A 22,641-nucleotide genomic window follows, 5' to 3' on the forward strand; every position below is an offset into this window, starting at 1 on the left:
GGCAGATCCCTTTGGAAATAATTACATGAGACATAAAAGGACAAAGAAGTTGCTTTGGGCAAGTTATGAGGGGAGACACTCTCACTGAGAGAGGGTGGGGAGGGACTGGGAAGGCTTCTAAAAGGGGCTGGTATTTTGAGCTGGGGCTTGAAGAAAGGATAGCACTTCCACAGGTAGATATTGCTGGGATAGGTGTGCTGGGAAGAAAGGAGAACTTGAGCAAAGGCCCTGAGGCTGGGAAATAGAGGTGGTGGCAGGGAACTCCACAGGCTGTCTGGGGAAGCTGGACATCACCTCACATGACCAACACTTCTCCAAGCTTCAGCAAAGGCCTTCGGCCAGCATTCTGGGCTCCAGGCTGGGAGGAAGGCAATTCCCTCTGCACAAACTCCTCAGGGAAATCCAGGGACCTGCAAGGCCATCAGAGCCCATCTTCATCTGGGGTAAGCCTTCAGAGCTCTATAAGCTCCTGCCCTCCTCACCTGTGCACTCATGGTCGCTCTGGTCCCTAAAATGTAAGTGATTCCCACAAAACAGGCAGCAAATCTGTCCCTGTGCCAGGCTCAAAGCCTCCTCGCTAGATTTTCCTCTCTAATCTCAGACCCTCAGGATTGCTCTGAATCCTGGATAAGAGGCATTGGGAGGGGGGGACCCTGTGAGGCTCCCCATGGTGCCCAGTCTGTGCCCAGAGACGACAGCAGCACATGGTGACTCCCGAACTACCTCCTTTTGTCCTGTGTCCTCTTGGCAGATGATCCCAGTTGTCCTTCCCCCATGCCCCACCCCCGTGCCTGGTGGCACAGACACTTAGCAATTTGCTCCTTAATTGTCCCCCAGCTAGGCTGCGCAGATGCTGCTCTTTAATCTCTCCTGATAAATGAATCGCGCCTCTCCTTTAATCATATGTTCATATCCAAGCCAATCTGAATCCATTTGGCAGGGAGTGTGTTGCAAGATATGCCACGACTGCTGCTTCTCCCCACCCAGGGCCCTGGAACCAGCGCGTCTGCTGTCCTCACCCTCAGCAAAGAGCCCAGGAGGCCCATCCAGGCGAAGGATCTCCTACCTGAGTGATGGGGACTTTTCAAAGTCAATCATTCACTCCTGTCCTCAAAGCAGGCCCGTGTGGGACTGGAGGGGGATGGATTCCCAAAGGCCTCAGAAGTGGGAGGGACAGGGTGAGTCCACAGCCTTCCTTGGTCATTGAAGAAAGGGCCCCATTATCACCCCTGGGAGAAAGTGCTGCCTTAAATCTAACCCTAATCCTTTCTGTTCCCCTTTCATTTCCTCTGAGCTGGTTCTCAGGGAAGCTGCGACACTTTTTACATAGCAACGTATTCCAGACCAGTCTATGATCATTTGTACTTGCCTGCTACTGCTACTGGCTGCCACCCCCAACGCCTTTCATCTTTCCCCAGGAAGTCGTCTTTTCTAAATCCTCCAGCCTGGTGGGCAGTCCAGGACATGCTTGGTAATGTACCAAGTTCTGCCACGTTTGGGGCTGCTGCTTCTTTCACCTACCGAGTGGTGTCCCCCGACCCTCGTGGAAGCAAAACAAAACCAGACGAATAAAACCTGCTAAACTGAGCGCTTCTGCCGCTAGCACTGAGACCTTGGAGAAGAGCCTTGACCTCTTGGGCCTCAGTTTCCCCATCTGTAAAACAAGGTGAAATTGCTGGCAAGAATCTTTTGGATCCTAGGTTCGGACAGAGCCCCTCAATGCTGCCAACAGAACCTCTCACCCCCACCTTTTTTATCACCCTTGGTGAGGAGCCGGAGGGGACCGATGGGTGGCGCAAGTGGGGCCGGGAGAAGACAGACGTCTTCTCCCAGCGCGAGGGCTGTCTGGGCTTGGTTCCGTCCAGCAGCCCCATGCGCCTCCGCGTCTTCTTCCTTTCCTTTTTCCGGGCTGGTTCTGCCTGGCCAGGCAAGCGCCCTCCGGTTCACTGGGAACCCGGGCGTATTAGCATATTCATATCTCATTTGCATGACCTCGGCCTCCGGAGCACGGAACCTCTGGCTCCGCCTCCGTCTGGAGGTTCCCCGCCCCGTCCCCCACCCGCCCCCGCGCTCTTCCCCGAAGCCATGCCCCTTAAAAGGTCCTTGAGCCTGTGACAGGACCGAGCCCGTCGGCGTTGCCCTTGAAGGGTTCCAGAAGCATAAGGACAGGTCTCCTCGCGCAGCAACCCGACGATACTGTTCCCCGCCCTTTTAAGGGCTGCTGGAAGTCCTCAGCAGGAGCTGAAGCTGTGTAGCAACTGGGGCTGAGGGGCCTGCCCGGCCTGCCAGTAGTGACCCAGAGGATGAGGAGGACAAAATCAATATAACCATGGTGAGCACCTACTTATGTCCCCAGTGCTTATACACTTTGCCTACATCTCATTTAACCTTTATCACAACTCAGTGAAGTATCATTGTCCCCGTGAGGAAACAGGCCCAGAGAGGTGACATCCGGCCTAGCAGGGTCCTCAGCTTGGTTCCAGCAACTGGCCAGGCGTCTTTGAGCTACTCTGTCCTTGTCAGAGGGTGAAGGGGGAGGCGAGAAGGCCAAGAATTGCTGTCATGATCCTCATCTCAAATCACTGTGTGCCTGGTATTCACCAAGGCCTGCCCTTAGGAAGGAAGCACTTCTTGACAATTCGGGGGGGGGAATGTCAACCTCACGTTTGTGTTGCTCCTTAACAATTCTCAGAGCATCCCCCATACATGATCACATTTGTGTTTCAACAACGGTGCCAACAATGTGGATAACAGTTCCACATGGCCTGGAATGCGTATTTTAGGCTCTATTCACCTCAATCTAATTTCATTACAGTACAATGGAACAATCCAGACCATTCTCTGGGATTTGATCTGGGAGGAGTGATTTCCAGAGCAGGAGCCATTTTGAAGTTAACAAGGATACTAGATTTATTTAGAAGGAATTTTACAGAGAACTTGAATCTTCTGTAGTGTCAGCCCCAGTGATGGGTCATATACATGAGGGAGATTCCGAAAAGGATGTGTGCTTTGCAATTGAAGTCAGTGACATAAATCTCCCAGCGGAATACTTAAATGCGTGGATAGAATTTGCTTTAGATATCAAAAGTCAGCTATGACAGTACGGAAAAAAAAAAAAAAAAACCGCAAAAAGGATATTAAGTTTTGACACCATCCAGGCAAATTATATTTGAGGTGGTTTAAGAGTCAAAGAGTTTCCACATTTTAATAAATTTTTATATGTTTTGTGCCACATCTACGATCTGACTAGATTAGAAAAAGAAGCAAAAGGATTTGCGGAAGAAAGGACACTAGGGAATTTGAAAGTGGAGAATTAAAAAAAAAAAAAAATCCTGGTACGGGAATACAGCCAATAGCTTCAGAAATTTTACCTCTTTGAAAGACAGGTCAACAACTGATGACGAGGCAAATATGAAACTGTACATGATGAAATAGGCCTCGTGGCTTATATTTAATCCTGGGGACTGGCGTCAGTTACAGGTTGGCACCCTTGCTTAAGGGCTGCTTCTGGCCCCCACAGGAATAGTGTCCTCTGGAGAGCAAGGGAGATTGACCCTAGTGAGTGGCACTGCCCTGGAAGGTTCTGCACTAGAAGCACAGGTCCATGGCCTGCCTTTGAGGGTCCAGGAGCTCATCTGTGGGGGCTTGTCTTTCCAGTGAACCACATACTGAGCCACTGGACAGGATTTAAGAGTAGAAAAGGAGCTTCCGCTCCCAGGCACTGGCAAAATAAGCCTAGAGAACCAACTCGAAAGTGAGGCAGTCAGTCTTAAGCTCTTTGAATGGGTTCTTAAGGGAACATGTACACATGACAAAAGTACATGTGAAAACAGATAAATAGATAAACGTTAGATGAGACTTCTGAAAAATAGAAATAGCTTTGTTTGGGGATGTGGGATTCTAGATGAAGTATCTGTGCTTGTAATAAAGTTTTCATACAATTTTTCTTTTAAGTCAGTACAGATGTGTATCTGTGTCAAACACCAAAGAAGGCCCCAAATTGTCATATTAGTGTGACTATAAGAGTAGCGTCTTTCCCGGCATTGCATATATAGAAATAGTAGCCCTGGGCGGGGAGGGGTAAACCATGTGGCAAAGCTGCTTAGAAACTGCTTAGATCCCTTGCTCAGGGAAAGCCATTCTTAAAGCAGCAGGCGTCTCTTGGCATGGCTGAGAATGGAAGCTGGAAGAGGAACAGATTGGAGGGTGGAACTTGAACAGGGTATTTAGGGGAGAGGAGCAGTGGGGGAGGGGGAGATAAGAGCATCCAGACATGGCCTCCCATGCAGCCTGGAGCCCTGCAGGTGACAGGTTTAGGCAAGGAGACTCGTGTTGATGAAGGGACCGGTGATGGAGTGGGGTGGGGAGAAGCTGAGAGTCAAGAAGGTCATTTAGGATATTTGTGTTATGGTTATATACTTTTTTTTTTTTTTTAAGATCTGTAAGGGTGGACATGACTCAATGGCCAGACTGTGCCTAGCTAATGGATTCCTGCTTCTCATACCTGACTCCGTCTAAGAAGGTTTAGCCCCTTAAGGAAAAAGTATTTTCGCTGTTTCAGAGAGTCAACTGACCGGTGAGTTCTCTGAGAAAATGAGAAGGTATTGATTTTAGAAGGGGAGGACTAGGGGTTCAGACCTCGCATAAGGTCTGGGAGGAGTAAGTCTCCTGGGGCCTGGAGGTGATCTTCATCTCCCTCCCCGCCCCCACTCCTTGCTCCCCAGTAGAAATCAGCTACAAATCTCAGCTTGTTGGGAACAGATGGCCTTGGCTGACGAATAAGCCACCACAGGCTGCTCCACCTGTTCTCGGGTTGGAATAATCAGCTCGAGACAAACATCGGCGCTGAAATAACTCATGGCAGCGGGTGATACGCAGGCACAGATTCCAAAAATCTCTTCAATAGACCCCCTCCAACTCTCTCCCCTGCCCAGCCCCTAGAGGCCATCAGGGGAAGGTAATGGAGCGGAGAAGAGAGAGAGAGCCCCAAGCTGAGCGCGATGGTGGAGCTGGTGGTTGCTCCGGTGGAGGTGGGGGGGGGCGGGGCTGAGTTCTGGGGGCGGGGCTGAGTTCGGAGGGGCGGGGCGGGGTGGGGGAGGGAATACCTTGCACCTCGGCAGGGCGGGAAGTTATTTCTCAAGAGCATGTGGAGAACGTGGGAATGGTTGATCCGTGTCAGGGACAAGTGTGAGGAGATCCAATCTGTCGGTGAGAGTAGAAAACTGAGAATTTGGGATTCTTGTGAATGTGTTCGTTAAAGAAGTGATATGCAAATGAGCTCAAGCTACCCGCGAATCTCTCAGCAGCTCAGACAGCTCTGCCTGCGGCCGCCGGGGGTGGCTGCCTGGGGGTGGCTGCCTGGGTGCCCGTACTTCTGTGGACTGGTGTTCAGCCTCCCCTCACGTCCTTGATGAAGTCTGCTGGGCTAATGTTCCCTGACAGAGGCAGATGAGCCCGTCGGGCGGGTGACAGCGCCGGGAAGCAGTGGTGACGGCTTGCGGGGGGGAAGGGGGTGTTGCCGGCTGAGATGGGGGCCTGGCTCCTGTGGAGTCAGTCGAGAGAGGGCAGGGATTGAGAGAGAAGAGACAGGCTGATTGTTTGCTCTGGGTGCCGCAGGCAGGCAGCTCCCCTTGGTCCAGCCTCCTGGCCTGGTGCATAGAGCCTGAGTCCCCAGAGGCTGTGCTGGGGTGGGGGAGGAAGCCTGAAGGGCTCTTTGGACACCCCCAGTGCATCTCTGACTGCCAGCTCTGGTTCCTCACAAGTGGTCCCTGTGACTCTGCCTGAAGCCTAGGGCGTTGGAGGACAGGGCTCTCACCTATCGTTTAGGGTCCCACAAACCTGGTCTCCTTAAAGTCGGTTGTGCCCACAGAGGTGCCATGGTGGCCCATTTCCAGCTGAATGCCTGGCTCTGGGGTTCTCACCTTGCTGTATATTAGAAACACTCAAGGAACTGTTTTTGTTTTGTATACAAAGAGTAAAAAACATAGTATAATAATGAACCTTATCCACCAAACAGCTTCAACAATTTTCAACACAGTGAATCTTGCTTCATTTGAACCTGGCCCACTCCCCCATTCCCTTGGATTATTTTGAAGGAGACCCCAGATATGATATCACTTTGTTACAATGAAGATATTTGTTTAGTATCTATCCTTCAAAGAAAAGAAAATGACTCCTTAAAATGTAATCACAATACTCTTATCACACCTAAAAAAAATTATCAGTAACTCCTTAGTACCAAATATTGTGTTTAAATTTTCTTGATTTTAAATATTAATAATGTAATAAATTTTACATATATATATATATATATATATATTTTTTTTTTTAAGTTAGTTTGTTCAAATCAGCATCCAAACAACATTGAGGAGGGGTTTTTTTGGCCACTCAGCGCGGCACGCGGGACCTTAGTTCCCCAACCAGGGATCGAACCCATGTCCCCTGCTGTAGAAGGACTGGACCGCCAAAGAAGTCCTATCATTGAGGAGCTTTTTAAGAAATACTACTGTGCCCAAGGCCTTCTCCCTCAGGGATTCTGATTTAATTGGCCTTGGGTGGGGCCCAAGCATCATATTTTTTAAAGCTCTCTTGATGGTTTTAATGTGCAGCCAGGGTTGAGAAGTGCTCTACCTTTCCCCCTACCAGTTTCCTGCCAACTCCTCATCCAGGCTCTTAAATACTTCTTCTGCCTCCTGCCAGTAGACCAGAGCAGTTGGCCCTAATATGCCTACCTGGAGGAGTCGAGGGCTGCCCATCTTTTCCAGGCTTCTCTTTCCAGATGGGCTGAAACTCTCTATGGACACAAGCATTCCCTTCTCTACAAATTCACATACCACGTAGGCCTGTTCCTATCACTTTCTCCCCTAATATATGCCTGGTGCCTGTTCTGGCCTTGCAAAGCATAGTAGATTTTTTTTTTTTTTTTTCATGAAAATAGCAAAATTCCTGCTTCAGGAAAAAGTGAGAACTTCCCTGGGGGCAGTTTTCATCTGGCTGCTCAAGTGGCTCAGCACTGCACTGGAGCTGAGAGAGAAGCCTGCTGGGGGCTTGGCAACAGATGTAAGGGAAACAGGGGATTGAGTGGGACTTGAACCCAGCACATTTTGGGGAATCTAAGAAACCTTCCTCTCCTGAAGATGCTGGCCTCAGGAGCATTTCAGAGAATTATGCCCACGTTCCTAGCTCGCAGCCGTCTGCCTGCCTTCCTGTGGCTGCTGCTTCTGTTCGTTCCCCTACCCCTCCACTCCACCTGCCTTTTGGATTTATTCCTCCCTCCTGTGTCCCCCACTCCATGCCTCACTGAATGTTGGTGAAACAAATCTAGTCTAAAATAATGAGCAATCAACTACCCGATGCTTGGGGCAGGCTGGGCAGGGGCTGGGGGGAAAGGGTAGGGAGCTGAATCACTTATAAAGCCTAATAAAGATGCAGATGAGCATGTTGACTAGGAGCCCCAGAGCTGGGCTTATTCATTATTCAAAGTTATGTAAATGCCACTGGGCCCTGCTTGTTAGACTCCTGCCCCTTGTCCCTGCTGCTTCTTCCTGCCTGACGGATCCAGCCTGCCTTATGCCTCACCTCTCCCCCGAGGTGCTTACATTCATTCTCCCTGCCCAGAATCTCTTCTCAGACCCTACCTCCTCTCTAGCCAGAAGTCTTCCAGAGATTTGTTGGGAGGTCCTGGCCTTCAGGCAAGACTATACAGACCCAAATAGGTGGGCTTCTCGTTTTTAAAGATTTCCAAGGAAAGAATACCCTAAGCAGTGCTATATACATGTTTTAATATCTCACAAATCTACTTAGTGGGATGGATTCCCCGAGTTCTAACCTGAATCCCTCTTGCTGCATGGGAAGCCCACCACTGAAATAGAATATCCAATGACCAAATTCTCTTTAATCACTCTTTTGAGAAGTTAAATGCAAGCATCAAGTCACTCCAGCCTAGTACCCCCAGATTAACTCATCCTTGTTGCTGCCACTTACCTTGCTAGACAGGTGAACCTCATTCCAAGTTACAATCACACTCCTTAAGCTCTTAAACCTGTCCTGGGATACCAAACTGGTTAGTGTTTAACTCGTACCGACTACACCATATACCTCCTCTTTTTCACATTGGGATTACTGACTTGTACCCCACAATTGCCTAGGCCTTAGGCCTCAAATGACTTTCCCCTGACTCTCCTCAGTCTTTCCCTTTTTCCCCATCACCCCCTAATTTTTCAGATGATGAGGCTGAGAAATGAAGAATTGGGTCAGAGTCGCAATGGCATCGATTGCCTCTGCTTTCCCTTCTTTTCTGGGCTGCCTCTCCTCCCTCCCCCAACCCCAATCTATTTTGAGCCTGCCTCTGTTTTCCTTAGTCTGGTTGGCAACCATGCCCGCCTCTTTCTCTTCGCTGCCCTTATCTCTTTCCTGCAGCCTGTGAGGACCCCAGTTGCCCTTTCGGAGGTCTCTTATTGCCTGCCCGATTTATTTTGATTTTCTTCCATCTTGAAGATAGGTAGGGTCGGCTTGAAAGTGGATGCCTGGCCACACTCAAGCAGAAGGTAGGCAGGGAGATAACGCTGGTGGGTCTGCTTGGCAAATCCTTCAATGTTACCAAAACCCTCAGGTTGTCCTCCGAGCCCATCTACAATGTCTAGTCCTCTTCTCCATATCCACAGACTCTATTTCCTACATCCCTTCTTCCCCTCTATGACCCCATCCCACGCTCAGTAAGAAATGCTCAGTTCCTCCCACTTGGGTTGTGTGCAGCATCCCTGCAGGTCCTCACCTGCCTTCTTGGCCTGCACATTGCCAGTCTCTTCTTATCCAATTCCTGTTTCTCTCCACTCTTCCCTGACCTCATCCCTCCCACACACACCCGTCCCACCCCACACGCCCCTGCCCCTGCCCTTGCTTGCACTCTGTTTCTAGGACACACTGGCTCATTTCTAAAGAGACTTTGCCAGCCCAGGCAGGGCTTGTCAGCATCCCCCACTTGTCCTTTCTCAGCCTCCTCTAGACACTTGTCCCCTCCTTTAGCTGTCACCGGCAAGCTGAATAAGACTGGATATTTTGGAAGGGGAGCTGCAGCTGGCTGGGGGAGGAGGGTGGCACTGAGAGAAGCAGGAGCAGAGGGAGCTGCGGGCAGCCATGGAATGAGAGGGAGAGAGAGGTTCCCAACATCCTTCCTCCCCAACTTTGCCAGCTTGGGAGCTGGCAGGATCTTACACTGATCCCTCTCTGTACCGCATTTTTCTCTCTCTCAGTAATAACACAATACCTTGCTTTACAATTTACCACATTCTCTTACAGACCTCCAGGTATCTGCATGGTACACTCCCTCTCCTCCAAGTCTGCTCAAATGCCTCCTCCTCAATGAGTCCTACCCTGACCACCATTGAAAAGGGCAGCCCCTCCCCCAGCATCCTCTACCTTCCCCATTCTGCTCTGTTTTATCCCCAATGCACTTGTCACCCTCTAATGTACAATACAATTTATTTATACGTATTATTAACATGTCCTCTCCTCACTGAACTGTAAACACCACAAGAGTAGAGATTTCTGTTTTGTTCACAGATACATCCACCATGCCTAGCACAGTGCCTGGCACACAGCAGAACTCAACAAATATTTGTGTGTTGAATGAATGAGTGATCTTATTGGATCCTCACACACTCCTGTAGCGTTGGTCAGTATTATTATTCCCTTTTTGTTTATTACGGTAAAGTATACATAACTTACAATGTACCATCTTAACCGCTTTAGGTGTACAGTTGAGTGGCATTAAGTACATTCACAGTGTTGTACAGCCATCACCACCGTCCGTCTCCAGAACTTTTTTATCTTCCCAAACTGAAACTCTGTGCCCATTAAACAGTAACTCCTTATTCCCCCCTCCCTCCAGCCCCTGGCAAGCACCATTCTACTTTCTGTCTCTATGAATTTGACTACTCTAGGTAGCTCACACAAGTGGAATCATACAATACTTGTCCTTTTATGTCTGGATTATTTTATTTAGCATTATGTCTTCAAGGTTGATCCATGGAATGTATCAATAGTATTATTCCCATTTTACAGATAGGATTATTCCCACTTTACAGAGGCTGTGGTTCGGGGAACTAAGTGAGAGCACCCAGAAAGCAGACTTGGCGTGGGGTTGACAGGATTGGCTGGCTTTTATAATTCCCAGGAGAAATCAGTACTAACCCATGTGCCTAGGCCTATAAGGCAATTGAAGAGTAACTTCCTCTGTGTTGTTATTTCCTTTGAGAATATTTTTACTCTTATTTCCATTTCCCACTCTTCCCCTCTCAGCGATTCCTTCGAACATTTCCACCCCACCCAGTTCCAGTTTTTTTCTCCCCAGAGCACTTTAACTCCTGTTATTTTGGGTCAAACTGGCCCTGTCTAGAAATGCTCCTGCTTGGGTTTCATCTGAGTGCACTCAGCCTTGCTTGAGTCTCTATTTACACCTCTCACCCCTCCACCCACCCTGGGGCAGTTATGAGCCTGTTTCCTTCCAAAGCAATTAGTGCAAGGAGGCCAGCCGACTGGGTGTTAATGCCGTTTCATTAAGTGGGAGCAATCCTAATGATAATAAAATGGCACATTTAACATTCAAACATTGAACAGGGTTTCTAAGCGAGTGTGTCTCTCTCTTCCTTTCTGGTAGAACAGCTCCATCTTCATAAAGACCTGACAATACACCTTAATGAGAGACTGGGGAGCTGAGCATCTTTATAGAACCAGAGAGAGGATGAGAACCAAACAAAGAATCCAGAGAAAGAGGGTGTGGTGCACTTAGGGGATAAAGACCCCAAGGAGTCCTGGGGTAATGGATTCTGTGGTGCTAATTTAGACAGTTAAAGTCTATAAGAAATAAGGTCACTTGGAAAATAAAGCCCACCACAGGCTTTCATGCAATGCAGTCATTTACTTATCTGTTTGTTCAACACATTTTTTGCAACAAACATTTACTGTGCACCCAAGATGAGCCAAATTTTACAGGAGTTTGTGATAGAGGGTGGCTCTAGTTTTATGAACAGGAATGCCAAGGGCCTTAGTGGTCTACAGATCATCTTATTTACTCTCCCCCAGGCAGCCTTAGTCAAATCTATCCCAAATGCCCCCGTGAAGAGAATTTTAACAACTGCTTTGGTCTCCTGAGCCAGTCCTTATGCCCCCTCCTTATTGAGACATCCAGCTTTAAGGTCCTTGCTATACTCTGTGATCATAGAATATCTGATTGAACTTCTGAAGCAAAAAAAGTGTGGGATTGGGGAGCTGGCTAGGGAAAGAAGGTAAATTCGATCAGCTGGCGTTTATGGGGAACTGAAGAGGGGCAAGAAAAAAGGATAACATCTCACAGACACTTCCTTCCTCTGAGAAGTCTTTCCCAGAAGAGGGCTTTGTTCCGAGCTCCTTTGCACAGAAGGGAAGCAGCTGGCCAGTCAGATGTGGGCTTTGCCCAGGCGGGGAAAGCGGCTGATTCGAAAAGGTGTCAAGTCATAGGATGGCATTAATTTCATGCTTAATTCATACAGGATCTTCCCCACAACAGGGGACAGCTTAAACCCATGCCCTAGGGAAAGGAGAACAGGTGGTCAGGCATCCTCAGAGACAGGTACTGGACTCCCTGGACATCCCCTACACAGTCCCCAGATAGAGCTAACCTCCCCATTGGTCGCATCCCAAAGCTGGAAGTTGCCTCCCACCATGAGAACCCTTTCTTCTCTGATAGCCCCTCTTAACCCCCTTATACACTCAAGGTCTATGCTTTGGCCCCTCTCTGTCCAACTAAAAGCATGAAAAACACCATTTTGCCTGGCACTGAGGTGGGTCATCTTTAAGGCACCCCGTCTTCCCTTGCTCAGGCTCACCAGAGAATCCAGCACCAATGACAATGTTGTCGTACTTTGGGTGTCGATCAAGAATGAAGTGCTCATCGGGGGTGTTCTAGAAAGAAACAATCACACCTGTGTCCTTTGAGGATAGAGGGAGGAAGAAGAATTGCAGGCTCAGAAGGGAGGAGACTCAGCTGGATTTCTTTCCAGAAAGAATAGGAATGGGGCACAGGAATGCTTTCTGCATGCCAGTGCCCTAGGGTACGCCAGTCTTTCTCATTTGTCCATCTGTCTCTTCTCGTGTAGAGCTGTGAACACAGTAGGTGCTCAGTTAATGCGTGTAAAGTAACTTTAGCGAAGACGCCTCAGGCCCTGGTGACATCTGTCTCTTCTCTTTGTCCCTAAGGCCTGCTCAACTAGAACATCTTGCCAAAAACTCTTTTAGAGCTCTTCTGGGAAACATAGTGAAGGACTGCCAGACGTATGCCTAGTTTCCTAATGAAAAAGAATACTAATAACCTCTAGTGGGCCCTCTCTGGTGGAGGTGAACTGACCCGCAGGAATGAGCTCATTTGTTTCAAGTCACATACTGTGTCAGGGGTCAGGTAGAGTCCAGCCTGAGCAGCACAAGGCCAGTCTGTCTCATTCCCCTGTTCTCCAGGGCTGCAAGAGAGCCTGGCCCAGTTGCCCACACCCTTACCGTGTACATGCAGTGCTCCATAACAGCAGGCTCAGGCTCTAAGTTAGGTAAGTGATCTCTGACAAAGCAGCTCAGGATGTGGACGTCTTGGATGTCTGAGAAAGCTGCAGGGCAGTCCCGCTCCTCAGGATCTGCATTGTTGCCGTGGTGATAGCAGACCTGGCTCCCAATCAGAGCAGTGTGAGCTGGGATGGCTGGCCTCCTGCACACCACCCCCAACCCAGGGGGCAGGTTGTACACAGAATGCACCCCATCCATCATCCCAGCCTTCCCCAGTCCTGACAGATGCTGTTTGTTGCCACATGAGTTTGCCTAGCTCTCCATTCCCCCGCCAACCCTATGATTGCAAAGGAAGGGCTCCAGGACAGCCAGGGGTCTTGTGTTGCGCATAGTGAATAGTGAGGTCCGTTCCTGCTCCTGCCCACTGGGATCCGAGGGAGTCTGGTGAGAGGAAAGTTAGAATAGCTGCCCCAAATCTGCCTGGGCCCCTATTAGCCTTCTCTCGGCCTCTCCACTCACCTTCATCAGCCCTGGGTACTCTCCGGAGGGCAATCCATAGATGTGGTAAGGAGCCAGGCCGAAGCCCAGGAAGCATGGAAAGGCCTGGGACACACCATAGCTTCCAGGAACCTTCTCTCGCCAGTAACACACGTTGATCCGCAGGGTCTTGGAGCAGGAAGAAGAAGTGGGAAATGAAGGGAGAAAGCATTTCTGGGGTCCCGTAGCCCTTTAATATAAGCCCAGATGCCCTGATTAACTCACCCATCTTTGTTTCACTCAATTCTCATGTCATTTACATGTTACATTATGTTATGATGCATAAAAATTGCTGAATCTGGCTCTTCCCCTATTCTTAATCTTCTCCCAAAACTGCATCCAGCCTACTTCTCTCTCTATCCAGGAGTTAATAATGCCTCATGTTTATTGAGTGCTTACTATAGGCCAGGCCATCTCCTTAGGTTTATATATATATATATATATATATATATATATATATATATATATATATATATATGATTTAATTTAATTCTCCAACAGCCCTAGTCCCCATTTTACAGGTTATAAAATTGAGGCTAAGTGAGGTGAAGGTGAATGAAATTTGCCCAAAGTCATCCACTAGCAAGTGGCAGATGGAAGACTCAAGTCCATCTGGGTCCAAGGCTTCTTAAGCACCACCTTTCAGGCTTCCAGCTCCCCTTACCTGGAGAGGCAGCTCAATGCCCAGGGGACGGAGGAGCTGGTTGGTCCAAGGACCTGCTGTGATGATCAAACTCTTGGCTTGGTAGCTCCTGCAGCTGGTTTTCACCACGACCAGTAGCCCTGGTTTTATCTCCATCACCTTCTCTCCATCATGCACTATGCCTCCTAGCTGTTGAATTGCATCCTGAAAGGGCAGGAGCAGGAAAGGGCAAATCAGTTATGTATGTGGTTCACCCTGGACAAAGAATCCTTCATCGAGTGCAGAAAAGAGAGGGCAGAATCTAGACCTCCTCTCCCATATTGTCGAGGCCTAGCAGGGTATATAAAACTGCCCAGTCCAAAAAGTCAAGACTAAAGCTGGCAGGGCAAAGGCTGTCATCCAACTGGGGGTCAGGGGATGGCTGATGGGGACCCAGGATGCCCAGAGCAGGAGCTGCAGTGCCCCTAATGCTGCACGATATCACCTGAAGGGCTCTGAGCGCCTTGTCAGCATAGAGAACTCCTCCAGACTTTTCCAAGAGCCCCACTTCTCCCCTGGCCAACCGAATATTGGGGAAACGTAGCTTCAGTTCCTCAGATGGAAGACACTGGTGTTCCACTCCCTGCCTAGACAGAGTAGCCTGGATTATCTTTAATTCTGCATTCTCCTTCATTCCCAGCAGCAGTAGTCCAGTCTGCCTATAAAAAAAAAAAGACACTTGAGTGAGAGTCTGCGTCTGGGCCCTGGGCCTTCTCTGTCATTTTTCAGCAAGGGGCCCAGACCAGGCATCAAGGGGAGTCCTGGCCTCACATTCAAAAAACAGGCAAAGACACCTACATTCTGTTGTAACAGTCCAGTATTGTTGCGCTGGTTTCTAGCCCATCCCCAAGTCTGCCCTTGGCTCTCACTATTGGTTTGCTTATCCCTCCATCTTCCCTCATCAGGATCCATCCTGCCCTTGAGGTCAGAGATCCTAAGTCCTCTTTTATCTCCACACCTAGAAGGTGGTAAATGTTCAATGAACTTGATAAGATTTCTTCCCTTTCCTCCAGTCCCCTGACCCCACTCACTGTTTTGATCTCAATTCTTTATCCCTTTTCCCCTCCCCAACTCCCTGCTGTTTCTTTTCCCTCTTCCTTTTTCTTGTCATATAATGTTTTGTCTCTTCTTGTACTCTATCTCTCAGTTCCTTCTCAGAGGCTGCCTGTTTTGTGGAAAGGGTCCTAAGTTGGGAGCTCTGGCCCTGGGTCCAGTCCCGGCATCCCCTCTGTGACCTTGGTCTGATTGCTCGCTGATCCCAGATTCCTCCTCTGTAACACATGACTGTTGGACTATTGGTGGTTCCACACCAGGGGAGTTGTGGAAATGGTATGGATCATTTTTTTGCTTGTCACAATGCCTGGGGGTTGCCACTCACATTTGGTGGGCAGGGGCCAGGGATGCTAAACCTGCAATGCTCAGGAAGATCCCACCCAAATGCCAATAGTGCCCTCATGCAGAAACCCCAGCAGGTGAGATGGCCTCTTAGGACTCCAGCAATTAATTCAGCAATTCAATGTTTTTGTTTCTCCCTATACATCCCTCTGTGTTTCTTCCACCATAAGAGAATGAGAGCTGTTTCTCTTTTAACGCTTTCCATCTCTATGTCACAAGAGATCAGAGCTCCCTTTTGGGGGTAACTGATCAAAACAATAGAAGGGTCACTTTGGCCCTTGGGACCATTCCTGTAGTCCCTCTCGGTTTCAGCAGCCACAGTGACAAGCATCAGCCTGACACATCCCCCAGGTACTGTATATAAAGCTCGTAATAGCCTGTAATGGAGTCTCATGGATATTACATGCTTCCAAATCCCACATTATCTGGTTGGGGGGATTAAAGAGAAGATTGGGAGGGGGTAGGGACACAGCGTGCCCTGGGGCCAGTGTCAGTACACAGAGCCACGCAGCATGCCCAATCCATTTGCCATGGCCCCCACCTACCCAGCATTCACCACTGGTGAGAAAGCAGTGAACGCCTCTGCCTCTTCAAAGCTCAACAGAGGAAAGATGCTGTAGAAATCCCCACCAGCCAGCAGACTGTCTTTTTCCTGTGGCCCCAAAAGAACTTCAGATTGGTTCTCAGTTAATGAAGATTTGCCTAGCAAACTCCTTGGTCAACAGGATAATTAAGTCACCCAAGCGTACGTTCTTGAGCCCTTTGTACCTGATGAGGTTGTAGCTGTGTAGAATTCTGGGAAAGACCTCACCTTAGCAGTCACAATGTCAGATCCCTGGCCCGGAAATTCCAGAGCAGCATATTCTAACCTCTGCCTGCAATATACTAGCCTTGGTCTCTCACATACTCTGAGATTTAGTTACTTTCCCTTCCTTCCCTTCCTTTCTCCCTTCTTCCCTTCCTTCCTTCCTTCTTTCCTTGAAATAAGAACTCTTTCAGGAATGTACTATATGGAGGAAATGAACTCACGCCAAAGCAACGGGCAAATCTGTCGAATTATGAAATGCTGAGTGATGTTCTAATTCCCAAGCCGTCCTGCGGTGGATGAAGCGGGAGCTCCCTATCCCTAGGAGTAATCAGCAAGTTGATTCTGCTGGTGAATGTAATTGTGCCAATTGTAATCATTTTGCTCCAGCTCTCTGCCCCTGTGGCATTTATTTCTCAGCCCAGATATTGATCTAACAGCGGGAAATTTTCCATCTGAATTTGTGATGCTGGACCCTCCCCTAGTCCGGAGGTGCGTTTGGGAAATTCTCATTTTCCGTGGATCACAGCTGAACCATTTGGCCTGAGGGAAACCATGCACTGCCAGAGAAATGCCTTGGATCGGAGAGAGATTTTTGACCATTATGAGCAAATCGGAAATAAATGTAAAACACTGCCTGGAAATGCAAAGGCCTGTCATTATGGGAAATAGGTGAGAGGCTCCTGTGAGAGATGCTTAGAGAACTGGAAAGCAGTCAATCAAAACCGGGATCGGAGAACGGGCCTTTTTCCCCCAGTATGAAGATAGATGACTTCCATGCGCAGATTGAAAATCATTTAAGTACTTATTTTCTTAATGGCTTTTCCTAGATCCCAATAAACAGTCTGCTCATTCTGCATCAATTTCTCACCCCTATGCTCTGGGCCTCCCTTTCCTCTTTTTCTGCTCAGATCCAGGCTACGAAGTTTGGGGAGGAGGAGGGTGAGAAGGGACAAGGGCATTGCAGGAAGAAAAAAAAAAAAGACCAGGAAATGAGCGGTCAGGGCTGGTCTAGAAAGATGGCACCTTGTAGTGAGGCTGGGGTGCTGGGGATCCCTGGAAAGAGTGCAGCTCCCAAGTCCCAGAACACCTTCAGAGCATTTGGTACTAACTGTGCCTTCCTCCCAACCCTAGCTGGATCCAGCCCTAGGAAGAGATAATCGAAGATTCCTCCCAAGGGCCTTGTTGACTTCTCTATGGCCCAACTAAAGCCTCAGACATGATGTAGGGAGTTGGTGATGAGGGATTTCCACCAATTACTATAGCAGGACAGGAGGCAGGATGGAGTGGGGAGGATTTGGGAGGGGCAGACAGCTCTCCCTGCATCTGCCATCTCCCATCCCAAGCTCCAGCTTTCCCCGCTCTGGGTTAAAAGTGCCAGGAAAGCCAGCTCTCAGAGTCACCTTGGGGAAGGGACTCCAACAGGGACTTGGTAATGGCTGCTGTCTGTGTTGGTTTGGGAGGAGCTCTTGGCATTTCATCTTCTGTTCAGTGGGCCGAGGTGGAATTGGTTAACAAAGACTGCTCCAGGGAGGGGATGTGGCTGACAAGCCAGACACTTCGCAGACACAGGAAGCCGCAGCTGCGCAGGGGGCCACCAGGTTCTGGCAGCAGCTGTACTGCCTACGGCTGTGATCTTGTCTGATATTGTCAGCTAAGCAGGGGCAGCCCGGGTCAGGAGCTAGATAGTAGGACTCAAAGGGAGAAGGTGGGGCAGGAAAGAGATGGGCCACAGAGCTGGGATTTGCTCTTGGTATCAGCATCCTGGCTGTACACATCACAAAAGATTCAGACCTTGTGATCTGACACATGTGTCATCGTCTGTTCCCAGAATATATGCAAATATCCTGAGCCACCCATATTTAGTATGCCACTGTCACAGGAAGCAGCAGAACAGAATGAAGAGAATTGGACAACCACCCTATCAACTCCTGAAGGTTTTTTTTTTTAAATCATCATCAAATATCATTAAGTTAATATGTACATATCTGTCAGTGCAATTATGATATTGTGCTGGTTCTTCCAGAAGAACCTAGGAGAATAAGAATCACACAGCTAATGAATCATTAAGAAAATCAGAATCAGGAACAAAAGCTAAAGGAATTAGAATAGGAAGTATCTGTTCTGTGTCTCTACTAAGTAAAAGAACCAAATAAATCAGTGTGCCTGAGTAAATTCGGTTGGCCATAAGAAAGGGCTTGCTAATAATAACAACAATAATAATGCCTAGCACTGTATAGAACTTCAAAGATTTTTCAAAGAACATTCACTTTACTCTTCATTTTCCATAATTGGGGCTGTGAAGCATAGGGATAGTCTTTTAAGAGGAGCTATGATATGTCCCAGTCTTTAAATGTATGTTAGCAGCCTTCTGACCTGGGATGATTTAGGCATGAACTTGTTTGGAAACAGGGGATGGACAAGGTAACCAGTTTGTGGTATTTCCTAAATCAGGAGCCAGCAAGCGATGACCCAGGGGCCAAATCACCTGTTTTTGTCTGTCCCACAAGCCAAGATGGTTTTTACAATTTAAAATGGTTGATAAAAAGCAAAAGAAGAATATTTCTTTTTTTAATATCTATTTGTTTGTTTGTTTATTTTTGGCTGCATCAGGTCTTAGTTGTGGCACGTGGGATCTTTCATTGTGGCACACGGGCTTCTCTCTAGTTGTAGCATGCAGGCTCCAGAGCATGTGGGCTCTGTAGTTGCGGCAAACGGGCTCTCTAGTTGTGGCACGCGGGCTTAGTTGCCCTGCAGCATGTGGGATCTTAGTTCCCTTACCAGGGATCGAACCCACGTCCCCTGCATTGGAAGGCGGGTTCTTAACCACTGGACCACCAGGGAAGTCCCGAAGAATATTTCATGACATGAAAATTATCTGAAATTTGTGTCCATAAATAAAGTTTTATTGGAACCCAGCCATGCCCATTTGTTTACATATTATCTGTGGCTGCTTTCACAATGGCACAGTTGAGTTGCTGGCAGAGTTGAATTGTTGCAATAGAGACCATATGGCCTGCAAAGCCTGTAAGACTATGTGGCCATTCACAGAAAAAGTTTGACAAACCCTGTTCTAGACTGAAAGTTGAGTAATTCTGTGACTTGCACTACAGGTTAAGACCCTGACTACTCAGTAGCAACCCTCTCATGAGTTTGTGGGGAGAATTAAATGAGTTAACATGGATCAAGTACTTTTAGAACAGCCTTAGTTTCTCATTCTAAGCACTAAAACACGCAGTGATAATGATAATGATGATGATGATTTGTCAGGTACTATTGCAAGCCCTTTACAAACTTTATCCTCACAACAGACACAGGAAATAGATATTATTACCCCTACTTTACAGATGAGATAACTGAGTCTCACAGAGGTTAGACAGCTTGCTCCAAACCACACAGCTAAATATGTCAGAGCAAGATGATATCTAGAGCCAGCCCTGCCTGGTTCCAAAGCCCTTCCAAATTCCTGTCCTCCTGCCAAAGAGAGGGATTGTGAGATTATGAGATTCTCCTATCCAAGGGTCCCTTTCCCTCTCTCCAGCAGCCCTTCCCCTAGATGTCCATGGTTGCTGCATCCCATCTGTCTCCTTCTGCCTTTCTTCCCCCCTGCTCAATGGAGATAGGATACAGCTGACCCAGAATAAGTGGCAGGAACTGCCATTTATTCAAAAGTGCTAGGCATAGTGCCAAGAGTCTCGTTTAATCCTCACAAAGCCCTGTGAGAAAAATGAGGCGCAGAGAGGTACAGAAACTTTTCCAAGGTCACACAGCTGGTAAGAGGTAGAGCACAAAGTCAAATTCAAGCCTGTCTGACTCCAGAATTGTCTCCCCTCTGAAAGATTCCAGACACTTTCCAAACATCTTCTAGTTGCCTCCTTGTCTGTTGGGATGAAGTGTGCCCTCTAAGGCCTCAGCAGTTCTTTTAGCACAAGATACTCAGCAGTATTCACAGATGGCTGACAGAGAGAGGTCCCTTTGCCAGGCCACGCCTCAGCAAGACATGCTCCTTTATTTGGGTGCTGGGTGTATTAGCTGCCTCTGGAATAAATCTGTAATTAGCTGCCCTAGCTGTATTTGCATAATGGATTTCACTTTGTTCTTAAGTTAATGGTGTTTTTGCAACAGAACAGTAACCTCTTGGTTCCTGGCCATTAAAATAACTGCCACCCTGTAGGGTAGAGCAGTGGTTTTGTAGGAAGTTCAGTTAAGAGCCACAGAGAAGGCGGGAGGGATGGTAGCATGGTTGGTAAAAGTTCTCTTTGCCTCCTGGGTTGTCTGCCTTCTTCCCCATGAATATTTGAAAGGTCAGTGGGGGGGGGGGGGCGGTCTTAAGGGTCAGAGAAGGCCATGCAGGCAACAGAGAAATAGCTGCAGGCTCACTCCCTGGTCAGCAATGCAGCCTGAGGAGCCATCCCCATTTGCTCCTATGGGAGGAGGTATTCAGAGAACGAAATGGATTTATAAGGGTTGTTCTGGGGGAGAGGACCCAGCATGAAAGTTTGTGATACTAGTAGGAATATAAAGAATCAAGCAGAGGCCTTCTCCTCTATTTCAATCCCTGCCCTGAGAGGTTCTCTGACGGTTCCACGGAGATGTAGATACAAACTCCAGCTCTGAGCATCTGCCCAGTGTCTTTCCAGCAGTTTTCCCCAAACGACCTCTGCAAGCCTTGGACACATGGTCTAACCCCAGCCCTGGAACTCAGAGACTGTCAAGAGCCAGCTGGACCTGTCAGGTGACCATGATGACAGCAAGCAGAATGCTTCCACGTGTCTGGCACTTCTGGAGGCCTCGTGTCCCTCCGTTGCATGTCAAGTATTCCTGGCACCGCCCTCTTGCATAGTAAAAGCACCCCCAGGTGCTGAGCCCCATGATCCAAGGAATTCTCCCCCACCAACCCAACCTGTATAATCGGGTTCCCGCCTCATGCTCCAGCTGGGCCCATATCTGGTAGCACTCAGCCATCATCTGGGTGTAGAAGTCTTCAGGGTACGCCCTTCGGATTATCCGGCTTTGCCCATGGGAACTTCCTCGGGAGTGCGGGAGGAAGAACTGGAGAAGGAGGACAAGAGACAACTGCAGCTGTCACCCCTCCCCTTTCGGAGCCCACTCATCATGTGCTGTCAACGAGGAACACTTACTCTTCAAATATTTCCATACAGTCTCCCTTTGTGGCCAAGTTACTGACTTGGCTTCAGGATAGAATTTCTTCAGTAGCTCTAACTCAGGCATCCTTTTTGCTAACATCATTCACTTCCCGAAGTCCCTCTGTGAGTTAGTCTTCAGTCATCCTGCTGCAACCTTGCCCCACTTAGACTCATGGAGAAGCAGAAAGAACCTTTGAGATCATTCTAGTCTAGGCTTCTCATTTTTATGCACAAGAAAACTGATGCTGACTCTTTCTCTGTAGTTTCAGATTGCTCAGGACAAGAGAACCATGTTGAGATTTAGCAAAAGATGGAGTGTTTCCTGAAAGGTTGGACCAGGAATCCCTCAGGCTTTGAGAAAACTGATAGAGAAATGAAAAAGGTTTCTAACCAATCCAGCTCATTACCAAGAAGAATAAACCAAAACCAGCCTGGATAGATTTAGGCAGAATGGGAGGGTAGAAACCTTTGGAAGGTGGGCTGGGTGCACCTGCCTCGGGAAGGCTGCAGATATACAGGGCCCAGGCATATGTACAGTGGCCAGTAGACTGCACTTCATGGGGTCACTTTTCTATAAAGAAAAAAAAATACCTAAGTCTTATTTCCTGTGTATCAAACAAGGAGGCTGCTATTATCCAGAGGTGGCAGAAAAAACAGAAGCCTCTGCTGGGTTCCAGGGTGAGAGGCCAGAAATATGCAGGGAAGAATCCTACCTCCTAGACTGACAAATCAGCCTTTCCCTCTAGGCAAATTATCTCTATTTAAGGTTACCCAAAGCAGAACTGATTACTTTTCTGGGCCAGGGCAACCATTTTGGCACAGAAGAGACTGGGTGGGAAGAAAGAAGAGAATGGGGTCTGGGGTGCTTCTTGGTCAAGAGCAGGATTTGGGAGGCAGCAAGAGGAGGAAATGTGCCTAGAAATCCAAACTGGGTCTTAGGGAGGGTGGAACTTTCTTTGCATTGTCATGAAACACACCAGGCAGCTAAGCTACAAATTGCATAGAATTTGTGAAGATCAGGCCCTTTGGCCTTCACCCCACAGAAAACCCTCTTGGGGGAGGAGAAAGGGACAGTCCCTGAGGTCAGGAGTGCAGAGGGGACACGGTACCTGCTCCAGCAGGAGGACCCTCTTCCTGTGTTTGGCCAGGTGGTACGCAGTGAAGCAGCCCTGGATGCCTGCCCCGATCACAATGGCGTCATAGAGATCTTTCTGAGCAGCCATCCCGCCCACTGAGTTAGCCCTACAGCCTCAGAGACCACATACAAAGGAGAAGGCAAGCGGAGGCGGGCTCCAGCCTGAAGGAGGAGGAGTAAAGCAAAGTCCAACCTGGCCAGCATTCCCACAATTCCCTGGGCCCTGTCCTTCTACCCACTCCTCCCAACCCCCAAAACCTGGCACAGGGCTGAGCCCCCGCCTCCCCTGCAGAGCAGAGCTGGGTAGTATGATTTGTGAGGTTTAGCCCGGCTCAGCTGCCAGCCTCACCCTTGCATCCCTCTAGCTTTCTATTCTTGGCTCAATTATTGTCATGCAAATGGATCCTTCCTA

General features: G+C 48.5%; 2 protein-coding genes across 2 annotated transcripts in view; one reads left to right on the forward strand and one right to left on the reverse strand.

The window, feature by feature from the left end:
- The first annotated feature begins 2,127 nt into the window (after nucleotides 1–2,127).
- Nucleotides 2,128–22,641, forward strand: part of SEZ6 (seizure related 6 homolog) — a 98,194-nt gene continuing 77,680 nt past the window's right edge. The window contains exons 1-2 of the mRNA XM_032615643.1: nucleotides 2,128–2,332; nucleotides 4,438–4,576. The gene's annotated coding sequence lies outside the window, so the exon portion shown is untranslated. The remainder of the gene's footprint in view (nucleotides 2,333–4,437; nucleotides 4,577–22,641) is intronic.
- On the reverse strand, nucleotides 9,972–22,387 carry PIPOX (pipecolic acid and sarcosine oxidase). Its single transcript, XM_032615644.1, has 8 exons — nucleotides 22,204–22,387; nucleotides 20,851–20,999; nucleotides 14,193–14,406; nucleotides 13,730–13,912; nucleotides 13,048–13,194; nucleotides 12,529–12,687; nucleotides 11,865–11,940; nucleotides 9,972–11,566 (listed from the first exon to the last, which is right to left on the reverse strand). The coding sequence occupies exons 1-8, from the start codon at nucleotides 22,315–22,317 to the stop codon at nucleotides 11,436–11,438; spliced, it is 1,173 nt and encodes a 390-aa protein (XP_032471535.1). The 5' UTR covers nucleotides 22,318–22,387; the 3' UTR covers nucleotides 9,972–11,435.

The sequence above is a fragment of the Phocoena sinus genome, chromosome 20, assembly GCF_008692025.1.
Source record: "Phocoena sinus isolate mPhoSin1 chromosome 20, mPhoSin1.pri, whole genome shotgun sequence".
Classification (NCBI taxonomy): Eukaryota; Metazoa; Chordata; class Mammalia; order Artiodactyla; family Phocoenidae; genus Phocoena; species Phocoena sinus.